Source organism: Barbus barbus, assembly GCF_936440315.1.
Source record: "Barbus barbus genome assembly, chromosome: 26".
Taxonomy (NCBI): Eukaryota; Metazoa; Chordata; class Actinopteri; order Cypriniformes; family Cyprinidae; genus Barbus; species Barbus barbus.
Genome location: NC_136754.1, coordinates 27,117,027 through 27,141,192, shown reverse-complemented (window position 1 = coordinate 27,141,192; position 24,166 = coordinate 27,117,027). Strand labels below are relative to the sequence as shown.

General features: G+C 37.0%; 2 protein-coding genes across 4 annotated transcripts in view; one reads left to right on the top strand and one right to left on the bottom strand.

Moving 5' to 3' along the window:
- LOC306846144 (tyrosine-protein kinase JAK1-like) overlaps window positions 1-24,166 on the top strand; it is an 830,156-nt gene that overhangs the window by 574,629 nt on the left and 231,361 nt on the right. The gene's annotated exons all lie outside the window — the stretch shown is intronic.
- On the bottom strand, window positions 617-23,552 carry LOC306845710 (abl interactor 1-like). 3 transcript variants are annotated; one of them, XM_079378660.1, is made up of 10 exons: window positions 23,353-23,552; window positions 18,512-19,017; window positions 14,468-14,644; window positions 9,557-9,669; window positions 9,215-9,355; window positions 7,292-7,389; window positions 6,924-7,136; window positions 5,592-5,678; window positions 4,825-5,010; window positions 617-2,383 (listed from the first exon to the last, which is right to left on the bottom strand). In XM_079378660.1, the coding sequence occupies exons 2-10, from the start codon at window positions 18,584-18,586 to the stop codon at window positions 2,208-2,210; spliced, it is 1,266 nt and encodes a 421-aa protein (XP_079234786.1). In that variant the 5' UTR covers window positions 18,587-19,017; window positions 23,353-23,552; the 3' UTR covers window positions 617-2,207. The 3 variants fall into 3 exon arrangements, with proteins under 3 accessions (XP_079234786.1, XP_079234785.1, XP_079234784.1); XM_079378658.1 differs by having other exon boundaries at window positions 622-2,383; window positions 18,850-19,017; window positions 23,353-23,503; XM_079378659.1 differs by lacking the exon at window positions 5,592-5,678 and having other exon boundaries at window positions 621-2,383; window positions 18,850-19,017; window positions 23,353-23,520.

Genomic DNA, 24,166 nt, shown 5'->3' with positions numbered 1-24,166 from the left:
TGTTGGCTATTGCTACAAATATTCCAGAGCTACTTATGACTGCTTTTGGGCTCCAGGGTCACACATGGTATTTGTTTGCCCTATCAGTAGGTTTCCTCTCAACTGCAAAGGATGTAAAAAAAAAACATGTGGAGGTACACATTATTCCTCAACAATGCAAATCTAATCAATGTCTGATGAGCACATTTTGATTATTATTTTATTTGATTATTATTGTCACAGTCATTTAACCAATTAATTATGTCTCTTGAGAGATTTTAGTTTTTTTTAAACACACGAATAAAAAGGCACAAATTCTCCATATATTAGTGTAATCCACACATGCATACCAAACAGAATGCATAACTTTTTTTTGGCAGTCGAACCCCTTTGACATTAAATATTTACCTGAAATCCCCCTGAGGTTAATATTTCAATTTAAAAACAGTCACGTGTTCACAGTTCTCTGATGTCAGGTAATGACATGCAGAAAAACAAATAAAGTATTACTATTTTTAAGTGTTTATTTTGATAATATTCAAAAATTTGTTAATTAATTGCTTAAAAATGTGCTATTTTTGTGTTTCGCTGAATTAAAATCAAATTCTTCCTAGCATCTAAGCACATCTAACACAGTATGTTGCACAGGAGAGTGCTTTATTATAAAAAGAGACTGTACATAAAAAGAAAAACAGATTATATATACAAAACGATAATAGAGATTATATTATTTGCAGATAATCTGCAAAGGAACATTTAAATTACAGATCACTTGCACATCATATGACAAGGCCTTGCAATGCGTAACATTAAGTGGTCATAGTTCAGACAGCTCTATGTGAGTTACATTCTCACAGATATTTCATTGGATTAAATAAATTAAAACACTGCTCGCCTTCAACAGCAGATTGAGACGCTTCTGAAAACCAGAAACCAGAGTCATCTTGATGTTTGTGCCATGCTAACAGTTATGAGCTCACATTCATCAGTACTATACACTAAACTTGATTTATTCCCCCCAAGAAGTCTATGGATTATCATCTAAATTCAGCAAAACGTCTGAACTGGCCAAAACAGAAAGACAAATTCAGCTTTGCATGGTCCCCCTACATGAAATATACAATGATAGAAACTGATTTCTGCTACTTTATGTAACAAACTCGAACCTGTGGGCAATGCTAGAGACTGGCTCTGCTAGTAAGCCAGCGTCAACCGCTCAGTGCAACATCATAAAATTCACAATACTTCAGCAATTTCAACAAAAACACCATCAAAGACCAGCTTGGCACAGTTTATACTCACAGTATATGGGTGAATCTCATGAAAACATGTCTAGGTCACAAAAGAAAAAGAATTGTTTTGCATAAAGGAAACGAAGCCTGTAGGACCATCAAGAATTTTTGCGTGTAATGTAGGCATTTTACTTTTTTTTTATTGATTATCATTACTGTAATACATTTTTTCATACTTAAATCAGCATAAATTAATGGCAGTACATTACAGCAATGAGAATAAGATTTTTTATTTTTTTGCATTATAGTAAGAATTTTGGCGAAAATGTGCTTAATTGTCATGAAAATAATGCCGTAACGCAAAATATAATTCGTAATTATAATTTCCTTTTTCTATTTTGGGGTGATATATATATATATATATATCATGCATATCAGACTCTCTGCACATTACTGCATCGGTCTTTTCCCTCACCTTACAGTCATGAGGTAAAATTATACAAAACATTAGCAAAACCTGAAGGCGAAACGTAGGTAAAGACGTAATTGTCAGTTTTACACTGTTGCCTAATTATTTTCCAGGCATAATAGTATTCCAGAAATGACATTCAAACATTTCTTCCTCACGTAAAGGAAGAGCTTGACAGTTTAGTTAAAAAAAACCAAGAAAAAAGATTTTGGAAAAATCAAAACTAACTAGCCCTAGCTGACACTTGGCAAATACGGGTCTCTATACGATGACAAAACACGCACAAAAACAAACACTAGCAACAGCCTACAGGCAACGTCTCACTGTAATATATGTACAAAATATATGAAGCAACCTAACCAGAAAGCAGTGAGACTTGTTTCTTTTCATATTCTTCTGTCTCCTCAAACCTTGAGCACTGCAGATGCTTGGATACATTGGCGATTGGACATTCAGTCATATCCTAATGCACTTTGCAATGTTTGTAACTGATTGGCTGCATTGTACGCTGTCTCTGGGATTTAGCATTAGTCAGCGTAGTGCATGATGGATTCGACGTAGTTGCCAGGAAACAGTCCGGTCACACCGTTACACACGCCCTCAAACCAGCCGTCATCATTTTTCTTGATGATGTAGATGATGGCGCCCTCCATGAAGGACAGCTCATCATCTTTGTCCTTTGAATAGTCATAGATGGCCACCACTGAAACAGAGCAGACACAGTTAGTATAACATGAGCTAGAAACTCTTTATCTATCTGTCTGTCTATCAATCCAACTATCTATCCATTTATTCGTCTGTCTATATATCATGTTTACCCATCCATCCATCCGTCTATCCTGTCTGTTCATCCATCTACCCTATCCATCCGTCATCTATCCATCCATACATGTATCTATCCATCCATCCACATTTGCCTGTCTGTCTAATTATTCATCTACAGTGCACAGCATAAATGAGTACACCCCCTCTGAATAAATATATAAAGATGTATTTTCTTAATGATCACTAATAGAATTCATGGAAAGATGGCAAAATTGAAATGTATTAAGCATATATTTAATAAAAACAACAAAATATATGCCAATGTTTTGAGTAAGATTGAGTAAGGACTGCAGAAATAATTCAGCAAATGTATAATATTCTAGTACTTAGTATGTCCTCCAGAACTTTAAGTATACTGCTCTGACCCTTCTTGGCACTGAGTGTACAAGTTCATGACAAATTTTCACATCTGTCCTGTTTAACTCCTGGAGGACGACCTCCTTAAATGCTCTCAAGAGCACTAAGATTGAGTGAAATACATGTCCACTGAAGGACTTTCACCTTGGGAGAATGAATATCTTCATTGTCATGCAGAAAAAATGCCCAATAATGCAGGGAATGAGGGGAGGGTAGTATCTTCTTTCGAGTTTTTGTATTCCATCACACAGTAGTGTGTGAATTCATGACAGCGTTGATAAAGCACAACTCCCTCACACCTTCAGCACTAATTCATCACTATATAAGAGCTTTACTGCCACTGAACGTCACTGTGGGTACCAAGCACTTCTCACTGTACTCCTCCTCTAGCAACACCAGAACATTTTGGATGCTTTTGGATCCTAAATGATTGACTTGGTCTCTTGAGAGCAGAGTATGGATATCCAGAAGTCTCTGTTTTGTAAATATGGGCCTTGGAAGAGGTTAAATGAGTTTATTTTGCTTTGGCTACAGTAGATAATTCTAGTGGTGACAACAACCATGCATGTCACTTCTGCAGGCTGCGTTATACTCTGTGAGATAAAGTGTCACTCTTTTCATAGCTTTTGCTGGCTCTGAGACACTTGCATGGTATTTCTCCGGGTCTTTTTCTAGCAAAAGTTCACTCATCACTAAATGAAAACTTAAAGTGAAGCATTTCAGGAGCCGTTGTTTTTGAATGTCGGTGCTACTTCTGCTATATTTTCACACTTAAAACAATAATTTGGTTTTCCTCTTGTACCATTGTCCTCTTTTATGCTAAGAAATAAGTCACCTGGCAGTTCTCTCCCAAGTGGTTCCACTGCTGCCAGTTTAATTGTCAGGAAATTAGTTGTCTTAAAAAGTTTTGGTTCAATATACATACCTGTTGATCAAAAATAACCTTAAACCTATACACTTTTTTTTTTTTTTTAGTAACTTTTAGGAGGGTGTACTCATTTTTACAACACAACATTTTATCAATTTGATAAGAAAATCTTATTTTGCTGAATAATTTTGACATTCTTCTTTGGAGATATAATGTTCCATCAAGCCTGCCTGATCAATTACTGAAGAACCCTAACATGTCATCTAAGTAAAGAGTAATTGCTGAATTTGTTAAGTTTTAGAGGGGGTGTACTCATTTATGCTGTGCACTGTATATACCATCTGTGCCCATCTATTCATCTATCCTGTTCATCCATCCATCCACCTATCTATCTATCTGTCTGTATAATTATCCATCTCTCCATCCATCCGTCTATCATTTAACCTGTCTGTCTGTCTATCTATCTGTCTGTCTTTCAACTAACCTATCCATCTGTCCATCCGTCCGTCCGTCCGTCCATCCATCCGTCTTTCTATCCATCTATCCTGTCTGTTCATCCATCTACTCCAACCTATCCATCCGTCACCTGTCCATTCATCCATATATACATTTGTCTGTCTATACATCCATCTGTCTATTTATCTGTCTACCCATTTTTTCTATCTGTCTATCCATCCATATTTTCCTGTCTGTCTAACTATCCAGCTATATACCATCTGTGCCCATCTATTCATCTATCCTGTCCATCCATCCATCCACCTGTCTATCTATCTATCCGTCCGTCCGTCTATCTATCTATCCGTCTGTCTGTCTTTTATCTAACCTGTCTATCCATCCATGTATCTCTCGGTCCATCCATCAGTCAGTCAGTCTGTCTGTCCATCCATTTACCTGTCTGTCTATCCATCTTCCTATCTATCTATCCATCCATCCATCCATCCGTCTTTCGATCTGTCAATCCATCCATCTTTCTGTCGATCTATCCATCTATATCTATCTATTTGTCTATCTATCTATCTATCTACTGTATCTATGAAGGTCCTTCATTGAAGAGGGAGAAAATGTCAGCTCAAAGGCAGAGGGCGCTCTCTTACCCTTCTCTACGTATGATTTTGGGGCCCATTGAGGGTCTTCATCAGCATAGGGGTCATTGTAGTGGACCAGAGCTGCATCTTCTTCATCATAATCCACAGGTGGAGGTGGAGGAGGCGGAGCTGCTTCCTCAAACAAGGGCGTGTCCTCGGGTAGCGGAGGAGGGGGTGGAGACGGGCTGTCTGTTACTGGAGGACAGAGAAGGGTAGAAACCCTCACTATGTCATCATCTATGACATAATTCAATTTTAATGTCAGAATCCTAAATTTAGAAATGCTTCTCTTAATATTGAAGATGGCACAGTAAGCATTACGTTTAAAGTAAAGAAATCTGTTTTTATTCATGCAATCAAATAATTCCCAGGTCCAAGAAAATGTTAAGAAAATACTTTTTAATGTTTTTTTCTTTTTGGAACAAAACCGTTTCATGTGTATACTATAATTCCTCAATGGATCAATTTTTGTTGCATTCTTTCTAAGAAATAATAAAAATATTTTTTTCTTCATTATGATATCAGGACTGTTGTACCACTCTGAAAATTTTTACTTTTTGCCCCCCAAAAATATCAAAAATAATTTAAATACATGATAAAAACATCAAAGAAAAGGCTTTACAGTTTCAATTCTATCTATTAAAAACATCTATATTTTATTAAACAAATATTAAATAAGATTTCAGGTTCGGAGAATAATTCAGACAGTGCAGGCTGCAGGTAGGTGAACGGAGACCACGAGGGTTAAGCACTATGCTTCTGTGTGCATTACTCACTGTTCTCCTGAACTCTGGCCACAAAGCCAGTGAGAGGAATCTGGGGCGTCAGCTGCGCCAAGGGAGGAGGTGGTGGAGCGACAGACACTGGAGTCACACGGAGCGCGCACACACACACACACACACACACACACATACACATTCAGCCAGACAGACAGATGATAACAGGCAAAAAACAAGCCCAAAGAGTTACACACAGGCAGATAAACAGACAGAAGGTAAAAGCCGTTGTGAGTTATTGTGACATGAAGAGATGAAAAGCAGAAAAGCAGGCAGATCATCGGTTACTCTGCTAGTTGCTAGTAACCTCATTTATTACAGAAAAGTGATTGGTGCCGCTAGTGGCTAAGAAATTACACATTTGAGCTTGATATTCGTTATCTAATGCAATGGCATTGAGGCATTTTAAAGTGCAAATTAAAGGTATAGTTCACCCAAAAACAAAATATTTGCTGTTAAGTTACTCACCCTCAAGCCATTCAAAATGTAGGCGACTTTTTTTCTTCAGTAGAACAGTAAAGAAGATTTTTACCTGAAACGATAGTCCTTTGTGATTCATAAAATGCAAGTCAATGGCTACTGTCCTTTTTAGAGTTAAAATTAATACACCGTGGCTGCTGATGACATATTGAGGTCTTATGAAGCGAAACGATTGGTCTGTGCAAGAAACTTAACATTATTTAGAAAATTATTAGCTGCAATCCAGAGCCTCAGCCAAACATGGAAATCTGATTCTGATCTTTCAGACAGTTCGTTTTAATGAATAGCTTCTAATAGCTGATTAACCAGTTCGTTTACGTAATCAAACAATGACGTAACATATCCGGTTATATTAATAAAGTACCATGTAATGATGTGAAACATAGGTGTTTTACCATGTCTAAAGAATATAAAGTTAATAAACTACTCACTTTTTTACATAAACCATGAGAAACATTCATTTCACCCGAACCAGACATCACCGTGGATCGTTTGCCTGAGGCTACAGATAATAATGTTATAAATAATGCTCAGTTTCTTGCACAAACTGATTGTTTCGCTTCATAACACTTCAACATATTGTCGGGACTCACGGGTATTAATTTTGTGTGGCCTGATATGCTTTTTTTTTTTTTTTTGACTCTCAGTAAGACAGTAGCTGCTGAATTCCATTTTATGAATTACCAAGAACCACAGTTTCAGCTAAAAATCTGCTTCATTGTTCTACTAAAGAACAAAACACCTACATCTTAGTCATGGCTATCATTCATGATTGGATGAACTATCCCTTTAGTGGTCCAAGTACTTCTTAGGGTCACTAAATATCTCTCCCTAACTTGGAACTGAACTCACTTGTGGTCTGGGGGTATGTGGGACCCCCGTTCAGCTGGGGCTGAGGCACAGAGAACTGGGAGGAGCTGGCAGGGGCGCGCCGGTAGGTGCCGGTGGCTGACACCATAGAGGCAGAGGAAGAAGTGGTGGAGGAATTGTGTCTGGAGATCTGCCGGGAGATTGTTCCAAACTGAGACATCGGGATTGGGCCCAAACCTGGACCTGGAGCAACTACTGCAGACAGGACAGAGGAAAAGTACAGTCACAGAAGTACAAAAAAATAGATGACTCAACCAGGGGTGGGAGGCATGACCAAAATAATATGCTCTTGATATGATGTTGTTCATCGCCCAGCGCTAACGGCCACTGAGAAAAATGTGAGCTGTCACCTGGTGCCATACTGGGAGGGGAGGGTGTTGGCACAGCCAGAGGGATTCCCATACTATTACTGCTGTTCTCTCGACCGCCGCTGCCCCCACTACTGCCACTGAGACAAAGAAAGACAATAGGGTTACAAAGAGTTATTAAACCAACAAGCATAAAATAGCATTGTCATAAAATCACAAAGTGGCACCCATTTCTCAGCCCATCAATAAAGTAATTTATGGCACTATCAAAACTTTTTATAACTCGAATCTGGAGAATAAATGGGATAAATCAAAGGTTTAGAAACAATTTACTGTTATTTTTAACCTCATTCACCTTCAGTTTTTCTCAGTGAGTATAACAAGGCCACTGGGAAAGCAATGACAGAGGTGAATCAAGTTTATGAGCATAGAGAAGAAGACTTATACTTTTATTTAAACAGCACCATAGAATAAAAAGAAAATGACCAATAAATAAGTATAAGTGAATGCCATAACTTCACTGACACATGGGAAAGGATAATGAAATAAAGATGGCGTCACGGTGCACACAGCAGGGAGGAATGAGGAACACGGAGACAAGGAATAAACTCAAATAATAGTCTTTAATGAAGACATCACGGCAGGGCAAGACACACGGCAGGGCAAGACACACGGCAGGGCAAGACACACGGCAGGGCAAGACACACGGCAGGGCAAGACACACGGCAGGAACACCGGGGAGTAACGAGTAGACCAGACCAAATCAAACTGAACAGACAGGACTATAAATACACAAGATAATCATAGATAATTAGATGTACACGGCTGGACAAGAATTAACTAATGATCACACTAGACGAGGACAGGAAACAAACCAAATAAGGAAACAAGAGGCGGGAACACATGACACACAACAGAGGACTGACAGATGGAGATTATAAGAGTTTAGGGATGTTCCAAAGCTGCACCAACATAAATTATTTTTAAAGGTTAGAAACACACAGAAACTAATTTCTGGGCCTTGATTTCTCCTAATTGTGACTTTATATCTCAAAATTGAGACTATTTCTTGTAACTGTGACTTTTATCTTACAACTGCAAGCTTTACAAAAAAAAAAAAAAAAATATCACCATGAAACCCAGTATTCAATGTTCAGGGCACGTTCTGATGATGTTTTTACATTCTAGCTCTTGTAAAAGACTAAATAAATTGAAATGAAGATTTTTGACTTCAGCATTACACTACCATTTAAAAGTTTGGGGTTAGTGAGGTTTTTTATTTGATCAAAAATACAGTAATATTGTGAAATATTAAATTGTGAAAATTTAAAATAAGAATTTTATATAAAGAATATATATATAAAAATTTAGAAGAAAGTTGCAGATGGCACTTAGAGGCTTTTGCATCTGAACTCTTCATATATATTCATATATATTCATATATATATATATATATATATATATATATATATATATATATATATATATATATATATATATATATATATATGAAGAGTTCAGATGCAAAAGCCTCTAAGTGCCATCAGAAATGTTCTTCTAAATTATATATATATATATATATATATGTATGTATGCATGCATGTATATGTATATATATATTCCTGTGATGCAAAACTGAATTTTCAGCAGCTGTTACTCCAGACTTGAGTTTCACATGAAATTAAATGTAGTTGTGCAGCTTAATATTTTGAGGAAATCACATTACATTTTTAAGAGTGTATGATGAACAGAAAATTGAACATAAATCTCTTATTAAAAAGTCTTATAAAACTATTTACTGTCACTATAGATCAATTGAATGCATCCTGGCTGAATAAAAGCATTAATTTCTTTCAAAAATAAAAATCCCCAACCTTCTGAACAGTAGTGTATATTCCAGTACGTCCAGCACAGTGTCCCATCAGAAGGCCTGTGTTGTCTTGTGAACGCCTGTGTGAGCTGTACCTGTGCGTTCGGGGTCTCTGATTGAGCGAGGCAGTGCGTCCTGGGCTGTTCTGGCTGCCCAGGCGAGCTGGACTGGTCATGTAGTCATTAGGCACCACAGGAGGTTTGACTGGCTCCAGCGTCTTATACGGTGTGTTTCGTCTGAAAAAAAAAAAACACACTGTGTTGTTACTGTAGAAACTACATACAAAAAATTATGCTCAGATGCCAGACTCCTAATAACAAGAATTGTGACAGTTATAAATAACAAAATCACATGAGACAGCATATTTTATAACATTCTAATAATGGAGGTACACAAAAACAGCATTGACACATGAAAAGTGTAATATAGTGACTTACCCCAGGGTACCTCTCCCTGCCATGGGTGGGCTTGGGGGCTTCTGTGTGGGTGGGTTAGTCCTGGATAATGTTCCTCCACCTCCACCTCCCCGAGCTGGCTGGTTATTCCCTTGCTGAAAGACATTTGACAGGGAAAACAACATTATGACAGCTTTTACAGTCATGATAATATCTGTTTACTCTAAATGCTAATCAGTTGCAAACATACAGCATGACGTAAACTACAAAGAAATATTTATACTGAACAAAACAGTAAAATATGATGGTTTTATGATGCGTTGTATGCAGGCGGAATTTTACGAAGCCATTACACTCCTATAAAAGTAACAGTTTTTCACAAATAAAATGAAAAAATCTTCTCATATTGAATTATGAAAATGCACTATAATGTTACATATATAATGTTGCTCATAATTACACAACACTGTACAAAAAAGAACCAGTGGCAGTGATGTAGGAACCAGTGGGTTGTGTAAGGCTGTGCTTACCTTTGCTTTAAGCCACTAAGTGAAAGCATTAAGGAAGAGAGAAGATAAATCGTGTTATTTAATCATTTTAACTTAATAAGTGAGAGAGGAGAAGCGAAACAAAAGACCTTTGAATAAAGAACAAACAAACAAACACTGATCTAATTTGACTGATAGGAATCAAGACAGACAGAGCAGAAAGCTGCTCACACAAAACAACTGAATGATAAATCACATAAACGTCAGTCATAATTACCATCTAATCAGGTTCATTTACTACAGAAAGCAGAATTATGAAATCAAATCAAATGTCTTTTCTAGCTAATTCTAGCTAATGTATTTCTAATATATAATTATCCCTAATGCTCTTTATTATAACGCGATGTGACATAATGGCATGGACCAAAGTGCTTTACAGATTATACCACATACACAAAAACAAAAAAAAACAGACCTGACAAAATTTAATATAACCTGTTTAAAAATGGAAAATGGCCATATCACAGTAGTCAATACACTAAGGAAAACAAATACGTTTTTAGCAGGGACTTAAAAACAGACAGCGAAGGGGCCAGTCTAATCTCTAGAGGCAGGGCAATCCAAAGTCGAGGCCCTGCCTCTGCAAATCATGCTCACCTCTACGCTTAAGCCTAACGTGAGGGACTACCAACAAAGCCTGGTCACAGGATCGAAGGCTTCTGGACGGAGTGTAGAGATGAAGAAGTTCAGAGAGGTAGACAGGGGCTTTCTACTTTCTAACTCAGGGCTTATACACTGAGAGCTCTCATTGGGACCGAGAACAATTACCTCGGTCTTGTCTTCATTTAGGAAGAGGAAATTTTGGGCTAGCCATGATTTAACCTCCTCTAGACATTGCAGAAGAGAAGTAATTGCAGTGGAATTTTTTCTTTTGATTGGTAAATAGATCCGAGTATCATCTGCGTAGAAATGAAAAGACACGCCATGTTTACGCAGAATAGAGCCCAGAGGTAGCATGTAGAGAGAAAATAGAGAGGGAGCTAAAATAGAGCCTTGTGGGAGGCCACAGGCCAGAGGAGCAGGGGAAGAGGTAAAATTACCCAGCTTCACTAAAAACTTTCTGTCAGACAGGTATGACTGAAACCATTTCAGGACGTTAGCTTTTAGACCTACCCAAGACTCCAATCTAGATAATAGTGAGGAGTGGCCTACGGTATCAAAAGTGACCGATAAATCTAGAAGAATAAGAACCAAAAAATTTTTAGGACAGAGGAATCCAGTGAAGGCTTCTTGAGCAGAGGAGTGACCGTAGCCACTTTAAGACTGGCAGGAACAGAGCTGGTTTGGAGACACTTGTTGATAAGAGACACCAAACCTTGCCTAATTGAATTGATAATTAAATTAAAAAATCTCGGGTGAATGATATCGCTAGAACAGAATGAGGGTTTAAGCTTGCCAATCACCTCCTTCAATTCCTGGAGATTGATAGGTTCAGAAGCATTGAAAACGGCAGAGGCAGATGACATGATTGAAGAGACAGTTAAAGTTAAAGTGGGGCAGACGCTAAGACTTAAGTTAGTAATTTTGTCACTGAAATATCTCAAGAAGCTTTCACAGAGAGCAACAGAGGCAACAGGCGAAGTGTTAACGGAAGGATTAGTAACAGATTGAAAACAATACCTTTGGTTTAGAGTGATTAGTTTCAATTAAATTAGAAAAATATGCAGCTTTCGCAGACTTAGCTGCAGTCTGGTTAGATGTAAGAGAGTCTCTGAACATTTGAAGAGAGATATGCAGCCTGTCCTTTTTCCAATTTCATTCTACCTTTCTACAATTTTGTCTTAGGAGACGGGTGTCAGAGTTATACCACAGTTCAGATTTTGGTTTGTGCTTGTGAGGCTTAAAGGGAGCAGTTGCATTAAGCCAAGCAGAATTCATGAGGCTAAGATGTTGATCAGCATCCAAGTCAGATAATGGTTGATCCAAGTGCAACTGTGAGCAGCATTCAGCAAAGCACGAGTTGAAATTTGTGCTAAACTGAGGAGAGTAGAACCGAGACAGAATTACAGATGTAGTAGAAAAATGAGAGAGATCTGGAAGAGTCAGTGAAAATAGTATGGGCTTATGGTCTGAGATCATACAATCTGAGAGCACAATATCAGTCACATCAAGCCCATATGACAGTACAAGATCCAACGTATGGCCCTGAATATGAGTAGAGTCTGCGGTTGCCTCGTTTCCTCCTGCGCTTTCTCCGCGGGATGTTGAGGGGCCACCGGCGAATACAGTCTGGGATAACCATTCGGAAAGACTCATTCGTATTGTCAAAGGAGCAGTCCATATCCAAAGTATAAGAGTTTGTGAGTGTGTCCACAACAGAGTTGCGAATGTCCAAGAGTGCTTGGCGGTCGTAGATTAAAGCGTGCAGCAGTTTAGAGACAGAGCAGACAACCAGACAAGCAAACATGAGAGCAGCAGACGGCATGCCAAATACACAGGCGCCATCTTGGAACATCACGTTTGATCATTTATTACCTATTTATTAGGTAAGAATTTTTTTTTTTAATATTTAAACACCTAGTAATGTTTAAAAATACTAGTGATGTTCAGTAGCATATTAGATTTTGCTGTGGTAACATAATTGAGATCAATGATCTTTAAAATTTTACTGGTACGGTTATTGAATTTTGAAATATTGTTATCAACCCAACACCCACCAATTATGATAATGGCAACATAAAGCTGTGACTGATAGCAGAGGCGAGAGGCATGTCCTTTGAGTATGTCAATCACAGGTGACGGGCACAGAGAGAGCATCATTTGATGAGTTAAGTGTCCTAATTACAGAGCCAGTATGAGGGCAGCCTGCGGGCGTTTACTCCGCCGAGGGGGAAAAGGCCAGCGCACATCAGCACCAAACTAATGAAGCAGTTAAAACAGGTCTCGGGGTGAGCTGCAGGTACATGTCCTAAAGATCTGCCTCAATTGTATGTAGAGGGAATGAAAAGGCTGAACAGCTAGTGAATAATGTTGACAACACACCATCCACACCAATCATGGCTTCTTCCCATAAAAACCATAAAAGACACATAAAGGTCAACGTAAAAAGGCAAAGACATCTTTCTTAATTACATCTCAGTTCAGATAGTGACAATCTAATGTGATAACATCGGTAAGAGGGTCCAGAGAGCAAAGTGATGTCATTTTAACAGCTCAGAGCTGACACTGATGGACATGAATAATTTAATAACATGAATAACGCGAGGGAAACCCGAGAGGGGTCAACACACACACACACACACACGCACACGCGCATACACGCACACACACGTGCACACGCACGCGCACGATGGATACATTTCTTTAGCAGTTTGTTGAATCCGCTTTTGAATATTGTTAATATGGTAAAGCAGTCAGGTGTAGTTTGCGCATAATTTATTCATTTCATCAAGGAAAAGTCGTTTCAAAATTATCCAGTCGCGATTCTACACTTAAAGGGATAAGAGCACACAAAAATGAAAATTCTGTCATCATTTGCCCTCCAAACCTGTATCAGTTTCTTACTCTGAACACAAAAGAAAATATTTTGAAGAATGTTGGTAACCAAATGATTGATGGTAGCCATTAACTTCAATGGCATGGAAAAAAAATACATAAGTCAATGGCTAGCATCAACTGTTTGGTTACCAACATTCTTCAAATGATCTTCTTTTGTGTTCAGCAGAAGAAAGAAATTTGGAACAAGCTGAGGGTGAATAAATAACGACAGAATTTTCATTGTTTGAGTTTGAAAACAGCAACATGGTAGAAATAAAAGGTTCTCTTATATGTGACCCTGGACCACAAAACCAGTCTTATGTCGCTGGGGTATATTTGTCGCAATAGACAAAAATACACTCAAAATTATTGATTTTTCTTTTATGCAAAAATATCAGTAGGACATTAAGGAAAGATCATGTTCTATGAAGATATTTTGTAAATTTCCTTCTGTAAATATATCAAAACTTCATTTTTGATTATTAATATGCATTGCTAAGAACTTCATTTGGACAACTTTAAAGGCTTTTTTGCACCCTCAGATTCCAGATTTTCAAATAGTTGTATCTCAGCCAAATATTATCCTATCCTAACAAACCATACAGATGATGTATAAATCTCAATTTTGAAAAATGGACCCTTATGGTTTTGTGGTCCAGGGTCACATATTTTATTGTATATTAACTGGTCACATTGGATTCTTTTTCTGGACACTTAAACAGTTTTGTTCTCATCAAAAATGATTATATGTAGTATCTACTGACTTGAGGTCTTGTTTTTTTTTCTTGGTTTATTAAAAGAAATATTTTGGTTTTCTAAGCTAACAAGTCAACATTAATTCTACATGTGACTTTTGATTTATAATTTATTCAAAAGCCCTAAACCTAAGTATGAACAATATGATGCTTGTCTAGTATGTCAAACTTACTTTAACACCGTGACCCACATCATCCAGCAGGGTGTAATCTATGGGCTTCCTGATGTAGCGCACGGGCCGCTCCATGTTGCCAGGGGCGATGATTTTGTGGGTCCGAGATGTGTTTTTGTTGGTGGTGAGGATCCCGATCTCTCGTCTGGCAACTTTTTCTTTATGAATGTCCACAGTCTAAGTGAATGAAATTTTGAATTGTAAATGTATCATATCCCAGTGTATATACTACTTCAAACTGTGTATGAATGATGTGTGAACACTAATGAAACACAAGTAGAATTCATAGGCAGTTGTATGCAAAGCAAGGTTCTTGTACACATATTTGGACAGGTAGGTACAGATAAATAAATTGAATGACATTAAACATTCTTAATGAATCTCATTATACATAAATACTGTAATTCAAAGAATTCAGTATCTATTGACCTATTGAGGATTCATATAAATTTGTCCATATATACAATTATTTCTATTATAGAACATGTCTACTTACTGATACATTTTAAATTTGTATTAACCGTTCAAAAGTTGGGATCAGTTTTTTTTTTTAAAGAAATTAGTACTTTTATTCAGTAAGGATGCAATAAATTAATCAAAAGTGACAGAAGACACATTTATAATGGTTTATAAAAAAACTCAATTTTAAATAAATGCAGCTCTATTGAACTTTCTGTTCTGCCAGTTCATCACTGATAATAATAAATGGTTCTTGAGCACCAAATCAGGATATTTCAGAATGATTTCTGAAGGATCGTGTGACACTGAAGACTTAAATGTAGAATAAATACAATTTTTGAAGGTTTATATATTATGTATTATATAAGCAATAACACAATTTTGGAACAAATGTATATTTTACAAACAAATACCTTTTATGATCTCCTAATCTGCCCATAAAATCAGATTTTCACTCTTTTCTTTGTTTTGTTTGTGAACTTACAAGGAATCTGAATTGTCACTGACTATTCAGATATCTTTGATTGGGAATCCAATATTTTTTAATCCTGATTTTGGATGAATGATCTCTGTAACTGTTTAAAATGGCAGACACAACAGCTCTTACCAGTTCTCCTGCCTGGATGTCTAGACACCGATGATAGGATCTGAGACTTTGCCATTTTTGACATAATTTGCCTGCCATTTGTGTCTATCTTCTTAGAGACAAGTAGTGGCCAACTAGTTCACAGGAGCCTTTTAACTTCAGAAGAAGGCAAATCATTAGATCTAGTTTCCATTAAGGCTCTGAAAATCTACTCTAGCACATAATGGGGGAACGGGATCTCTTATTACCCTTAATAAACACACTCCATCTCCCACTTTGGATGAAAGAATTCACTCCTACATTGTGTTCAAATGGTGATGCATGTACAGAGGAGACTAAAAATGTCTGAGATGCTCTTTACAAATCATGGCTTACAGTAAAACTAAGCTTACGTTATATAGGACTGAGCTCAGGCTCTAGTTATTACGGCATGTCAAGCATGATGATTATTTAATTTCCAACATATTCAATGCAGTTAATCACCCTCTAGTCTAGGCCGTGTAAATCTAATTATTTATGCATATTACATAAATAAGTGATGGCAGTCAGGAACAGAGGAGCATGTGAGGTCAGCAGGAGATTTAAGATCGTTTTTGCATTTGGTGCTCCTCTCACACGCTAATATGACAAAATTGCAAGGGTCGAAATATAAGGTCTTTGCAGCACTCAATGGCAGGTAAATTGGGAAAGAAGAACAGAAAATTTGAAAAATTGTTTCAAAGTGGCTTCATTGAAAGTTATGTTGATCATTTGTGTGTTCATTTTAGGTTTTGCTGTAAGCAAGAGTAACTATTTCTCAGGAAGCATCAGTAAAGATCCAAACGGTTGTCTTAAGTGAAAACTAGTTTGTTAGCAAAGAGACTGATTTGAATTTAAGATTTTCCAAATTTAATTAGAAGTCATTTAAGCGACGCTGTTGAGAAATACAGGGTATTGCTTTAATTTCACTTAGTAGCAGCTCTGATTTCAGACAGAATTACTATAAAAAGATGGTGTTCCTTACTGTGGTGGCAAATTAGTTGTGTTATTGTAAAAAAAAATATATATAAATAATAATAATATCATGGAAAGGATTTTGGTCATTTACCTACCTCTAAGTAATTTAAACAGGGAGCTGCCAGAAGGTTAACGCACAACGATTTAATAAAATTTACTAGTCATAAATATTTTTTACAACTGTTGTGTTTATTTACATTTTATTTTTAACTGAATGAATGAACAAATGAGTAAATGCCAACTGAATTTTAGAATAGTTTTTAATTTCAGAATCATGTTCAATCCAGTATACTGGTAAAAAAAAAAACACTGTAGGTGATATTTTTGTCTCTTTGTTTTTTAAAAGCACAATATGTAAGATTTTTGTAATAAAATACCAAAAACCACTTGTACAGTGTGATATAGTTCATGCAGTTGTGTACTTGCGCTATCCCAAAAATGTGTAAATCCAGAGAAATTCCCATTTTAAATAAAGTCTTGCCCCTGATCACTGTTGCCCATCAATGACGTAATATCCGTACTATCCTCGGTTTGCACTTGTAGAAAAAAAATAAAATAAATGCTGCACTAGGGCTGGGCGATATGAGAAAAAATTAATATCTCGGAATTTTATGGCTGATTTGCGGTATACGGTATATATTTCGGGTATTTATACATTTTTTATTTGGATTAAAAAAATTAAGTGAATGTAACCATAGGCATTTATTATGTTAAAAAAGGGTTAAAATCACATTACATTCATGACATTGCAATCTAAAAACAAAAATAATGCTTTTAAAGGAGAAGTTAAATTTACTAAACTAAAAATGATAATAAAAAAAAATAATAAAAAAGCACAGATTGAGTAAAAAAGCTGTTTTGATTACCCCCCCCCCCCCCCTTTACAGTTAGTGCTATCATACAAATACACTTACTTGTAGGTTTAAAATTCTATATGTCACATTTATTGTTTATTAACTACAAATATTTCAGCAAAATGTATATTTTAGTCAGAATTATTGGCGTGCTCGTTTAATGAAGTCTGTGAAGTTTAGTGGAGAATCTCAAAGCAGAAGGCTTATGCACTTCTGACAGCAAAATGGAAATATTTCCATGGTTTTTCTAACATTTACAGATGGAGAATATACCTTTGAAATGCAAGTTATCCATTTAGGAAAACAGCACATCTCAAACACATTAAACCGCGCGAGTAGCATCTCTGTCAGCGGCACACGCAGCCTTTCTGTCAGAGCCGTCTTAAGCCGAAACTAAACTATAGGCTTCTATACCTTACGAGTTTTTTAAAGCCCTTCATATAAAGTCTGTCACATGTTTAGAACAAATTGTGTTATGCACTTTCTCCGCAGCAGCTCAGTCTGTGTCCTCTGCTATATTTTCAGATGCGCTTGTTTCAAACTACTGTATATCGATATAAACGGTATTGCCGTTATAAAGAATATATCGTAGAAACTCGATATACCGCCCAGCCCTATGCTGTACAGTTAAACCCATTACGGCTGTCGCAAATAAAATAAAAATGAAATTAAAACTGTTGACCGCAGCATTAAATTTAGATTTGCTCAATGTTGCACCATGGTTCTTTTTACGCGATTTTACAGTGTTACGCATTATAACCAATCACACACACACGAGTCTGTTGAGCTTATGAATGCAATGGCCAATTAGAGGCGTTCAGATGAGTTATCACTGAAATGCCAGAGTTTTCTGTTCGGTGCATGCCCTCGCAGACTGAATTCTGCTCTCTCGCGAATTCTCTCATCAAAAACAACAAAGTGCAGATGTACGTATGATGCAAGTAAGAGATTCATTCATCAAACAGTGCACAGTCAGCTTAATTGATTAGAAGGGGAGTTTTTTGAGAGTGCTTATACTCGTGCTAGACTGACGTCATAATATTCTTTGAACCTGTAAATGTTCTTTGCTCGCTTTCTCGGCATAATTTATTCGCTGTTTGAATAACTGTGCAAGGAACAGGTAATAATACAAAAAAAATCATTCATTACCTCATCCGTGATCATGAATTCCAAACATCTCTGGATGGTGACAACAACATCTCCCATCGTCCCACTCTCCTTCATAGCGTCATCAAGCTTCGCCTTTGTTATTGTTTTGAAAATGTGACCTCTAGCGGCAAAAACTTACATATTGTGCCTTTAATTTCTGGATTTATAACAATAAAATCAAAAAATTCAGCTTAAACCCTGATTCTAAATTTTTCACTGTGTTAAAAGTAGTCAGAAGATAACTGATCTTTTTTTTTTTAAATCTACAATGAATCAAAGCATGCTGGGTAAGGAAGACCTGGTTGTGTTTTGTTGGTGTTGTGGTGCCCAGGGCTGACCTGAGAGATGTGGTTGATGGAGGACTCCATCCTGCGCAGCTGTGAAGCCTGAATATCCAACAGCTGCAGCACATTGTTGGCTAAGGCATTGATCTGATAGGCCACGCTCGCCAGGGACTGGGTGGTGTAGGCTTTGGTCTCCTCAAGGGCTTTCCTCTTGTCTTGTGCCTAAGCAGAGAATACAAAATAATGATACCACAAATTTTAAAGACTTGAAATAAACATTCTGTCATCAGTTACTTGCCCTCATGCCATTCCAAAGCGGTTTGCAGAACTCAAAAGTATTTTGAAGAATGTTGGTAACCAAACAGTTTTGGTGATCATTGACTTCCACTGTATGGACAAGAAACACTGAGATATTTCTCAAAATATATTATTTTATGTTCCACCAAAAATGATGTTCCTTCCTAAGGTGCTTGTGAAAAATAGTTTCAACCCAATCATCCACAAGAAATTATTTTTCCAAGCTGCTGTGCCTCTTGTGAATGATGATGTAAAAGCATCTTGGAATTTCGAATGGACTCTAGAGGAAATATTACATCAAATCAGACTGTCATGTGGAAAAAGACATTGGCTTCCCAATGAAAGGTCAGTGATTCTCAGAGCGACATGAGAAGAGATGGGTAAGTAGCATACTAGATAAAGGTTCAGCAGGATTATCCATTATAAGTGTACTACTGTTCAAAGATTTCGGGTCAGTATGATTTTTTTCTAAAAGAATTGAATACTTTTATTCAGCAAGGATGAATTCTTTAAAAGTGACAGTAAAGTCATTTATGAAGTTTCCATTTCAAATAAATGCTGTTCTTTTTAACTTTCTATTCATCGAAGAATCCTGAAAAAATGTACCATGGTGTCGTCCACCATTTTTGATTTATTATTGCAAAAAAAGAGGTAATCAAGATCCCTGTAATATAATGATTTGAGAAGAAAGACGAAAGCGACTGCAGTGTGATATGACAGATATGAGACAGTCATTATATAAAAACATTTCACCACAGAATGCTATGAATCACCAATAAGACGTATTTTATACAGTCATGTAATAAAGCAGGAAATTTTGTAAACTAATGTGACAAATGATCCCAAACAAATCTGATGAAACCTGCAGGCAATGGAAAACTTTAAACAGTTTTCAGACAAGAGCATGATGCAAATGAGATACCATTTTAGCGATAATCCATTTCTTATTGTTGCTGAAATTCAAAACATTTCAAACAATTTCATTTACATTTATTCATTTAGCTGACGCTTTTATCCAAAGCGACTTACAATTGCTATATATGTCAGAGGTCGCACGCCTCTGGAGCAACTAGGGGTTAAGTGTCTTGCTCAGGGACACATTGGTGTCTCACAGTGGATTCGAACCCGGGTCTCTCACACCAAAGGCATGTGTCTTATCCACTGCGCCATCACCACCCCATTTCCTGTTTCATCAGTGACTTACTAGTTAGCTTAGCATCACAGACATGAACAAACATTAACACTAAACACATGTGGACTTCTCACTGCTATTTAAAAGGACTTGTATTTAAAAGGCTATTTAAAATGTTTCATATGATTTTAGCAAATTTCGATGTGGTTGCTCATTCAAGTCAAAGTCAAAAACAAGCCTACTTTTCAAATCTCTGCGATTCTGGTTTATAAATATTGTTCACTTCACTCCTTTAATGTAAATATATGGGTTTGTTCAAATCCCTAACCTCAAATATGAGCAATAGCAAACAGCATTTTGCTGCACGATTACCAAATCTTCCAAATTATGAATATGAATTCCTCTCTCTGCTTTAGCATACTGATAGTGACCATGTCAGAATATGTGACATGAATACTAGTAGCTGACGAGTACACATGAATCCCATAGCTGACTCTAATCTTATATTGTTAACAATTAGCCTGCGACAAGCATTCAGCACTGCTTCAAACACCACCTGTTCCTACACGTCAGTCCCTCTCAGCTGTTCTCAGACCATGTGTCCGTCGCCACGGGGGATATACAGATTAATGGACACATGAATGTCTTGGCTGTGATGATATTCCACAATGTCCTACTTAGACTGCTGCCCAACAGCTCTAAAACAATGAATGACTTCTGAGTTAGGCGGCGTAAAGCAATGTTTTAATAATTAATAACATGATCATTTATCAGGTACTACTGGCCTGAGATTTCACTTATTATGTCCAAAATGTCATAAGTTTTGACTCTGATTCCTATTCATACTTATAAATGCACACCGATATTTAAAAGTTTGGGGTTTGTAAATTGTAAATTGATTTTATGGGCTATTTTATGCTCACCAAGACTGCATTTATTTGATCAAAAATAGGCTAGTGAAACCAGTACTATTTTGAAAAAACTAGTGCAATTTAAATTTGTTGATACATTTTAAATTTGATTTCACATATAAATTGTGATTTATTTCAAAGCTGAATTTTCAGCATCATTATTCCAGTCTTTAGTGTCACATGATCTTTCAGAAATCATTGTAATTTCTGCTCAGGAGATATGTATTATTATTATTAATGTTGAAAACAGTTGTGCTGCTTAACATGACAACTCAGGATTGAAGTTCAAAAATAATTAGTTTGAAATGGTCATTTTTAACATTACAACTGCCTTTACTGTCACTTTGATTAAGTTAAAGACTCCTTACAGGATATAAGTAATAATTTCTTGAAAAAAAAAATCTGGTGAGCAAAGAACCGAAATCTTAACTCTCGTTTGTACTCAATTGAAAGCATCCTTCCGAAATAAAAGTATCAATTCTTTTCAAAAGAAAAAAAAGCCCTACATTTTGAAGATACAGAACAAATTCTTTGTCAAATGAACACATTACTAAACTATGATTCATTCTATATGATGCATTCTAGAATTCATTCACAAATGGTTTTAATACTGATTCAAAGACAGGGTAGAAAGACATGACTAACTTCTGTCTAGTGCCAGAGAGCCCTGCTTTGGACCAGAACGATACCCCCCCCCCCAAAGCCATAAAAGAAACATCTTTGAATCATTTAGACCTCTGTGAATATCTGAGAATGCTAAATCAACTCACACGAGGGTTCAAAGACCGAGGCTCTCCTCTAAATATGCAAAACATATCATTAGATTCCCAACATTCTTGCTCTTGCATCTTTCTTAATGTATTTTTAAAAATATTTTTTATTAGTCAGAACATACCAGTGTAAAAAACGAGGGTCCTCTTCCTCATTCCTTTATTGCTTTTCCTAAATTCAATAAATTTGAATCTATACAAAGTATAGTCTGAGGACAGCTGGCTTTATGGGTAGTGAGAGATACACAAAAACTATGAGATTAAATATAATCAAATTGTACTGTGTTAAGAACATCCCACCGATCCGAAATTTCACCAAGATGAATTTTAAAGTGAATGATATTTTTTTTCCAGACCTAATGTAAAGCTGTGTCTAAAGAACGTGTGTTTTACATTACTAGATGCTCTTAGTCCATATGTAGAGTACTGAGGGTTACACAAATACTATGGTTTAACTAAACTACTGATCATCATCAACCTAAAAGTCCCTTTGGTGATACATGAACCTGTATCATTCAAGGGAATGACCATTTCTTTCTTATTCCACCCATCATCACTGTAGAATGTCACAGGTATGCTTTAATAAAACACAATAGATATGCATCATAATGAACTTCTAGGATTATCATTTACTTTGAAAGAATATACTGCATCATTTGGACATCTGAAGCTATGCTTCCCAACAGGCTCTCTCGCTGTCCAGTGCTTTTATTGTCGGTGTGTGAGTGAGGGACAGACACATTAACACACAGGTGTGTCAGCAATAACTAATTCACACCATCACCGACATTTCGCGTCTAGGCGTCTCGCCATTCTACCTCCCAGGCAATACACATTGGCACACGCATAAATGATATCCACTGCTCTGGTGGTGAAACGCTTTTATTTCACCTTCCATCGGCGTGGATGAAGTGCAATAGCGTTTAGAGGCTGAACTGAATATCTAATATCTGGGCTCTCATCACTGTCACCCAAGAGGCATGACACCCGTCTGGACCTCGAAAGAGACGGCAGAATCCCGCGAACTAATGAAACATTGTAACATCCAGAGCATGACGTGTTAGTTCGAAAAATGACGTATTGGCTTCAAACACATTTGCAGTCGATACACTGACGCTGCTTGCCCTGCAATATGCTGTTAGACATCGTAAAACTAGATTGAGGCGATATTTGGACAATTAAGCTATCATATCTTTCTTTAAAGATCTGTCTCCATCCATCATAGAGAAAGCGGCACGTCTCTGACACACCCTCCGAGAGGGAATTCGTGCATTGTGTGCATCAGCCTTAAACAACACAAATATGGTCCAAACACAAACGTTCAGCATTCATATTCATGGAGATATCACGCCCTGTAAGCGCTACATATGCAGTGCTCGCGTTTCAATCACATCCACACAGATTCAGACAATACATGAAAGGAGAAGGTAATTTCTTCCATCCATACCTGCACATAATTGTTCTCGCAATATTCCGCGACCCTTGAAAGGTTTTGGTAGCTCTCCACAAGGGCTCTTTTTCCAGCCGGGATTTCTTCCTCTAACAACATTTGTAGCTCTGCCATCTTACATCCCTCTGCATTACTCCTCTCCCCCTCTTTCACTGAAACCAGCGGAGCTTCGCTCTCCGACAGGAGGTCCCTCGCCTGGCATTGTGGGATTCCCGTTGGCTCCTCTTTTTCAGCAGGCCGACGATTCTCAACGCTGCGCTTTACGCACTGGGCTGTGATTGGCTGTTCGGCTATGAGAATTCGTTACGGGCCAATGGGAGAGGAGTACGATTTTCTCAGCGATGAGAAATACCGCGATTATCTACAACAGCATTCTGACTAGAATGTGATTTTGGACAAACACCGAGGGCTGTATTAAGACTGTGTGTTATTTTGTCCACCAATGTTTTTTAGACATTAAGAATGTGCCGCTGTCTTAAATTTATTTAGAGGTAATCATAGGCTTTGCATAACATACAATAATTTAATCATGCTATACTGTGATGCTAATGCTATACAAATATTGATATAATAAAATAAAGTAATAATAATGCGACAATAAGTCATGAACTATGCTTTTTAAGCACTACAACTGACGTACAATAATTTAAAAGCCAAAACGCCCACAGCCTTACAAGTAAAAACCATTAAAGACCTAGAAATTTTAACTAAAGCAGCCGATGTTGTTAAAAATAATAAAACTATTGTATATTCTGAATTGATCTATTCTGATTTTCCAGAAACTGGACAGCTTCTTGCTAAAAATCTCAGC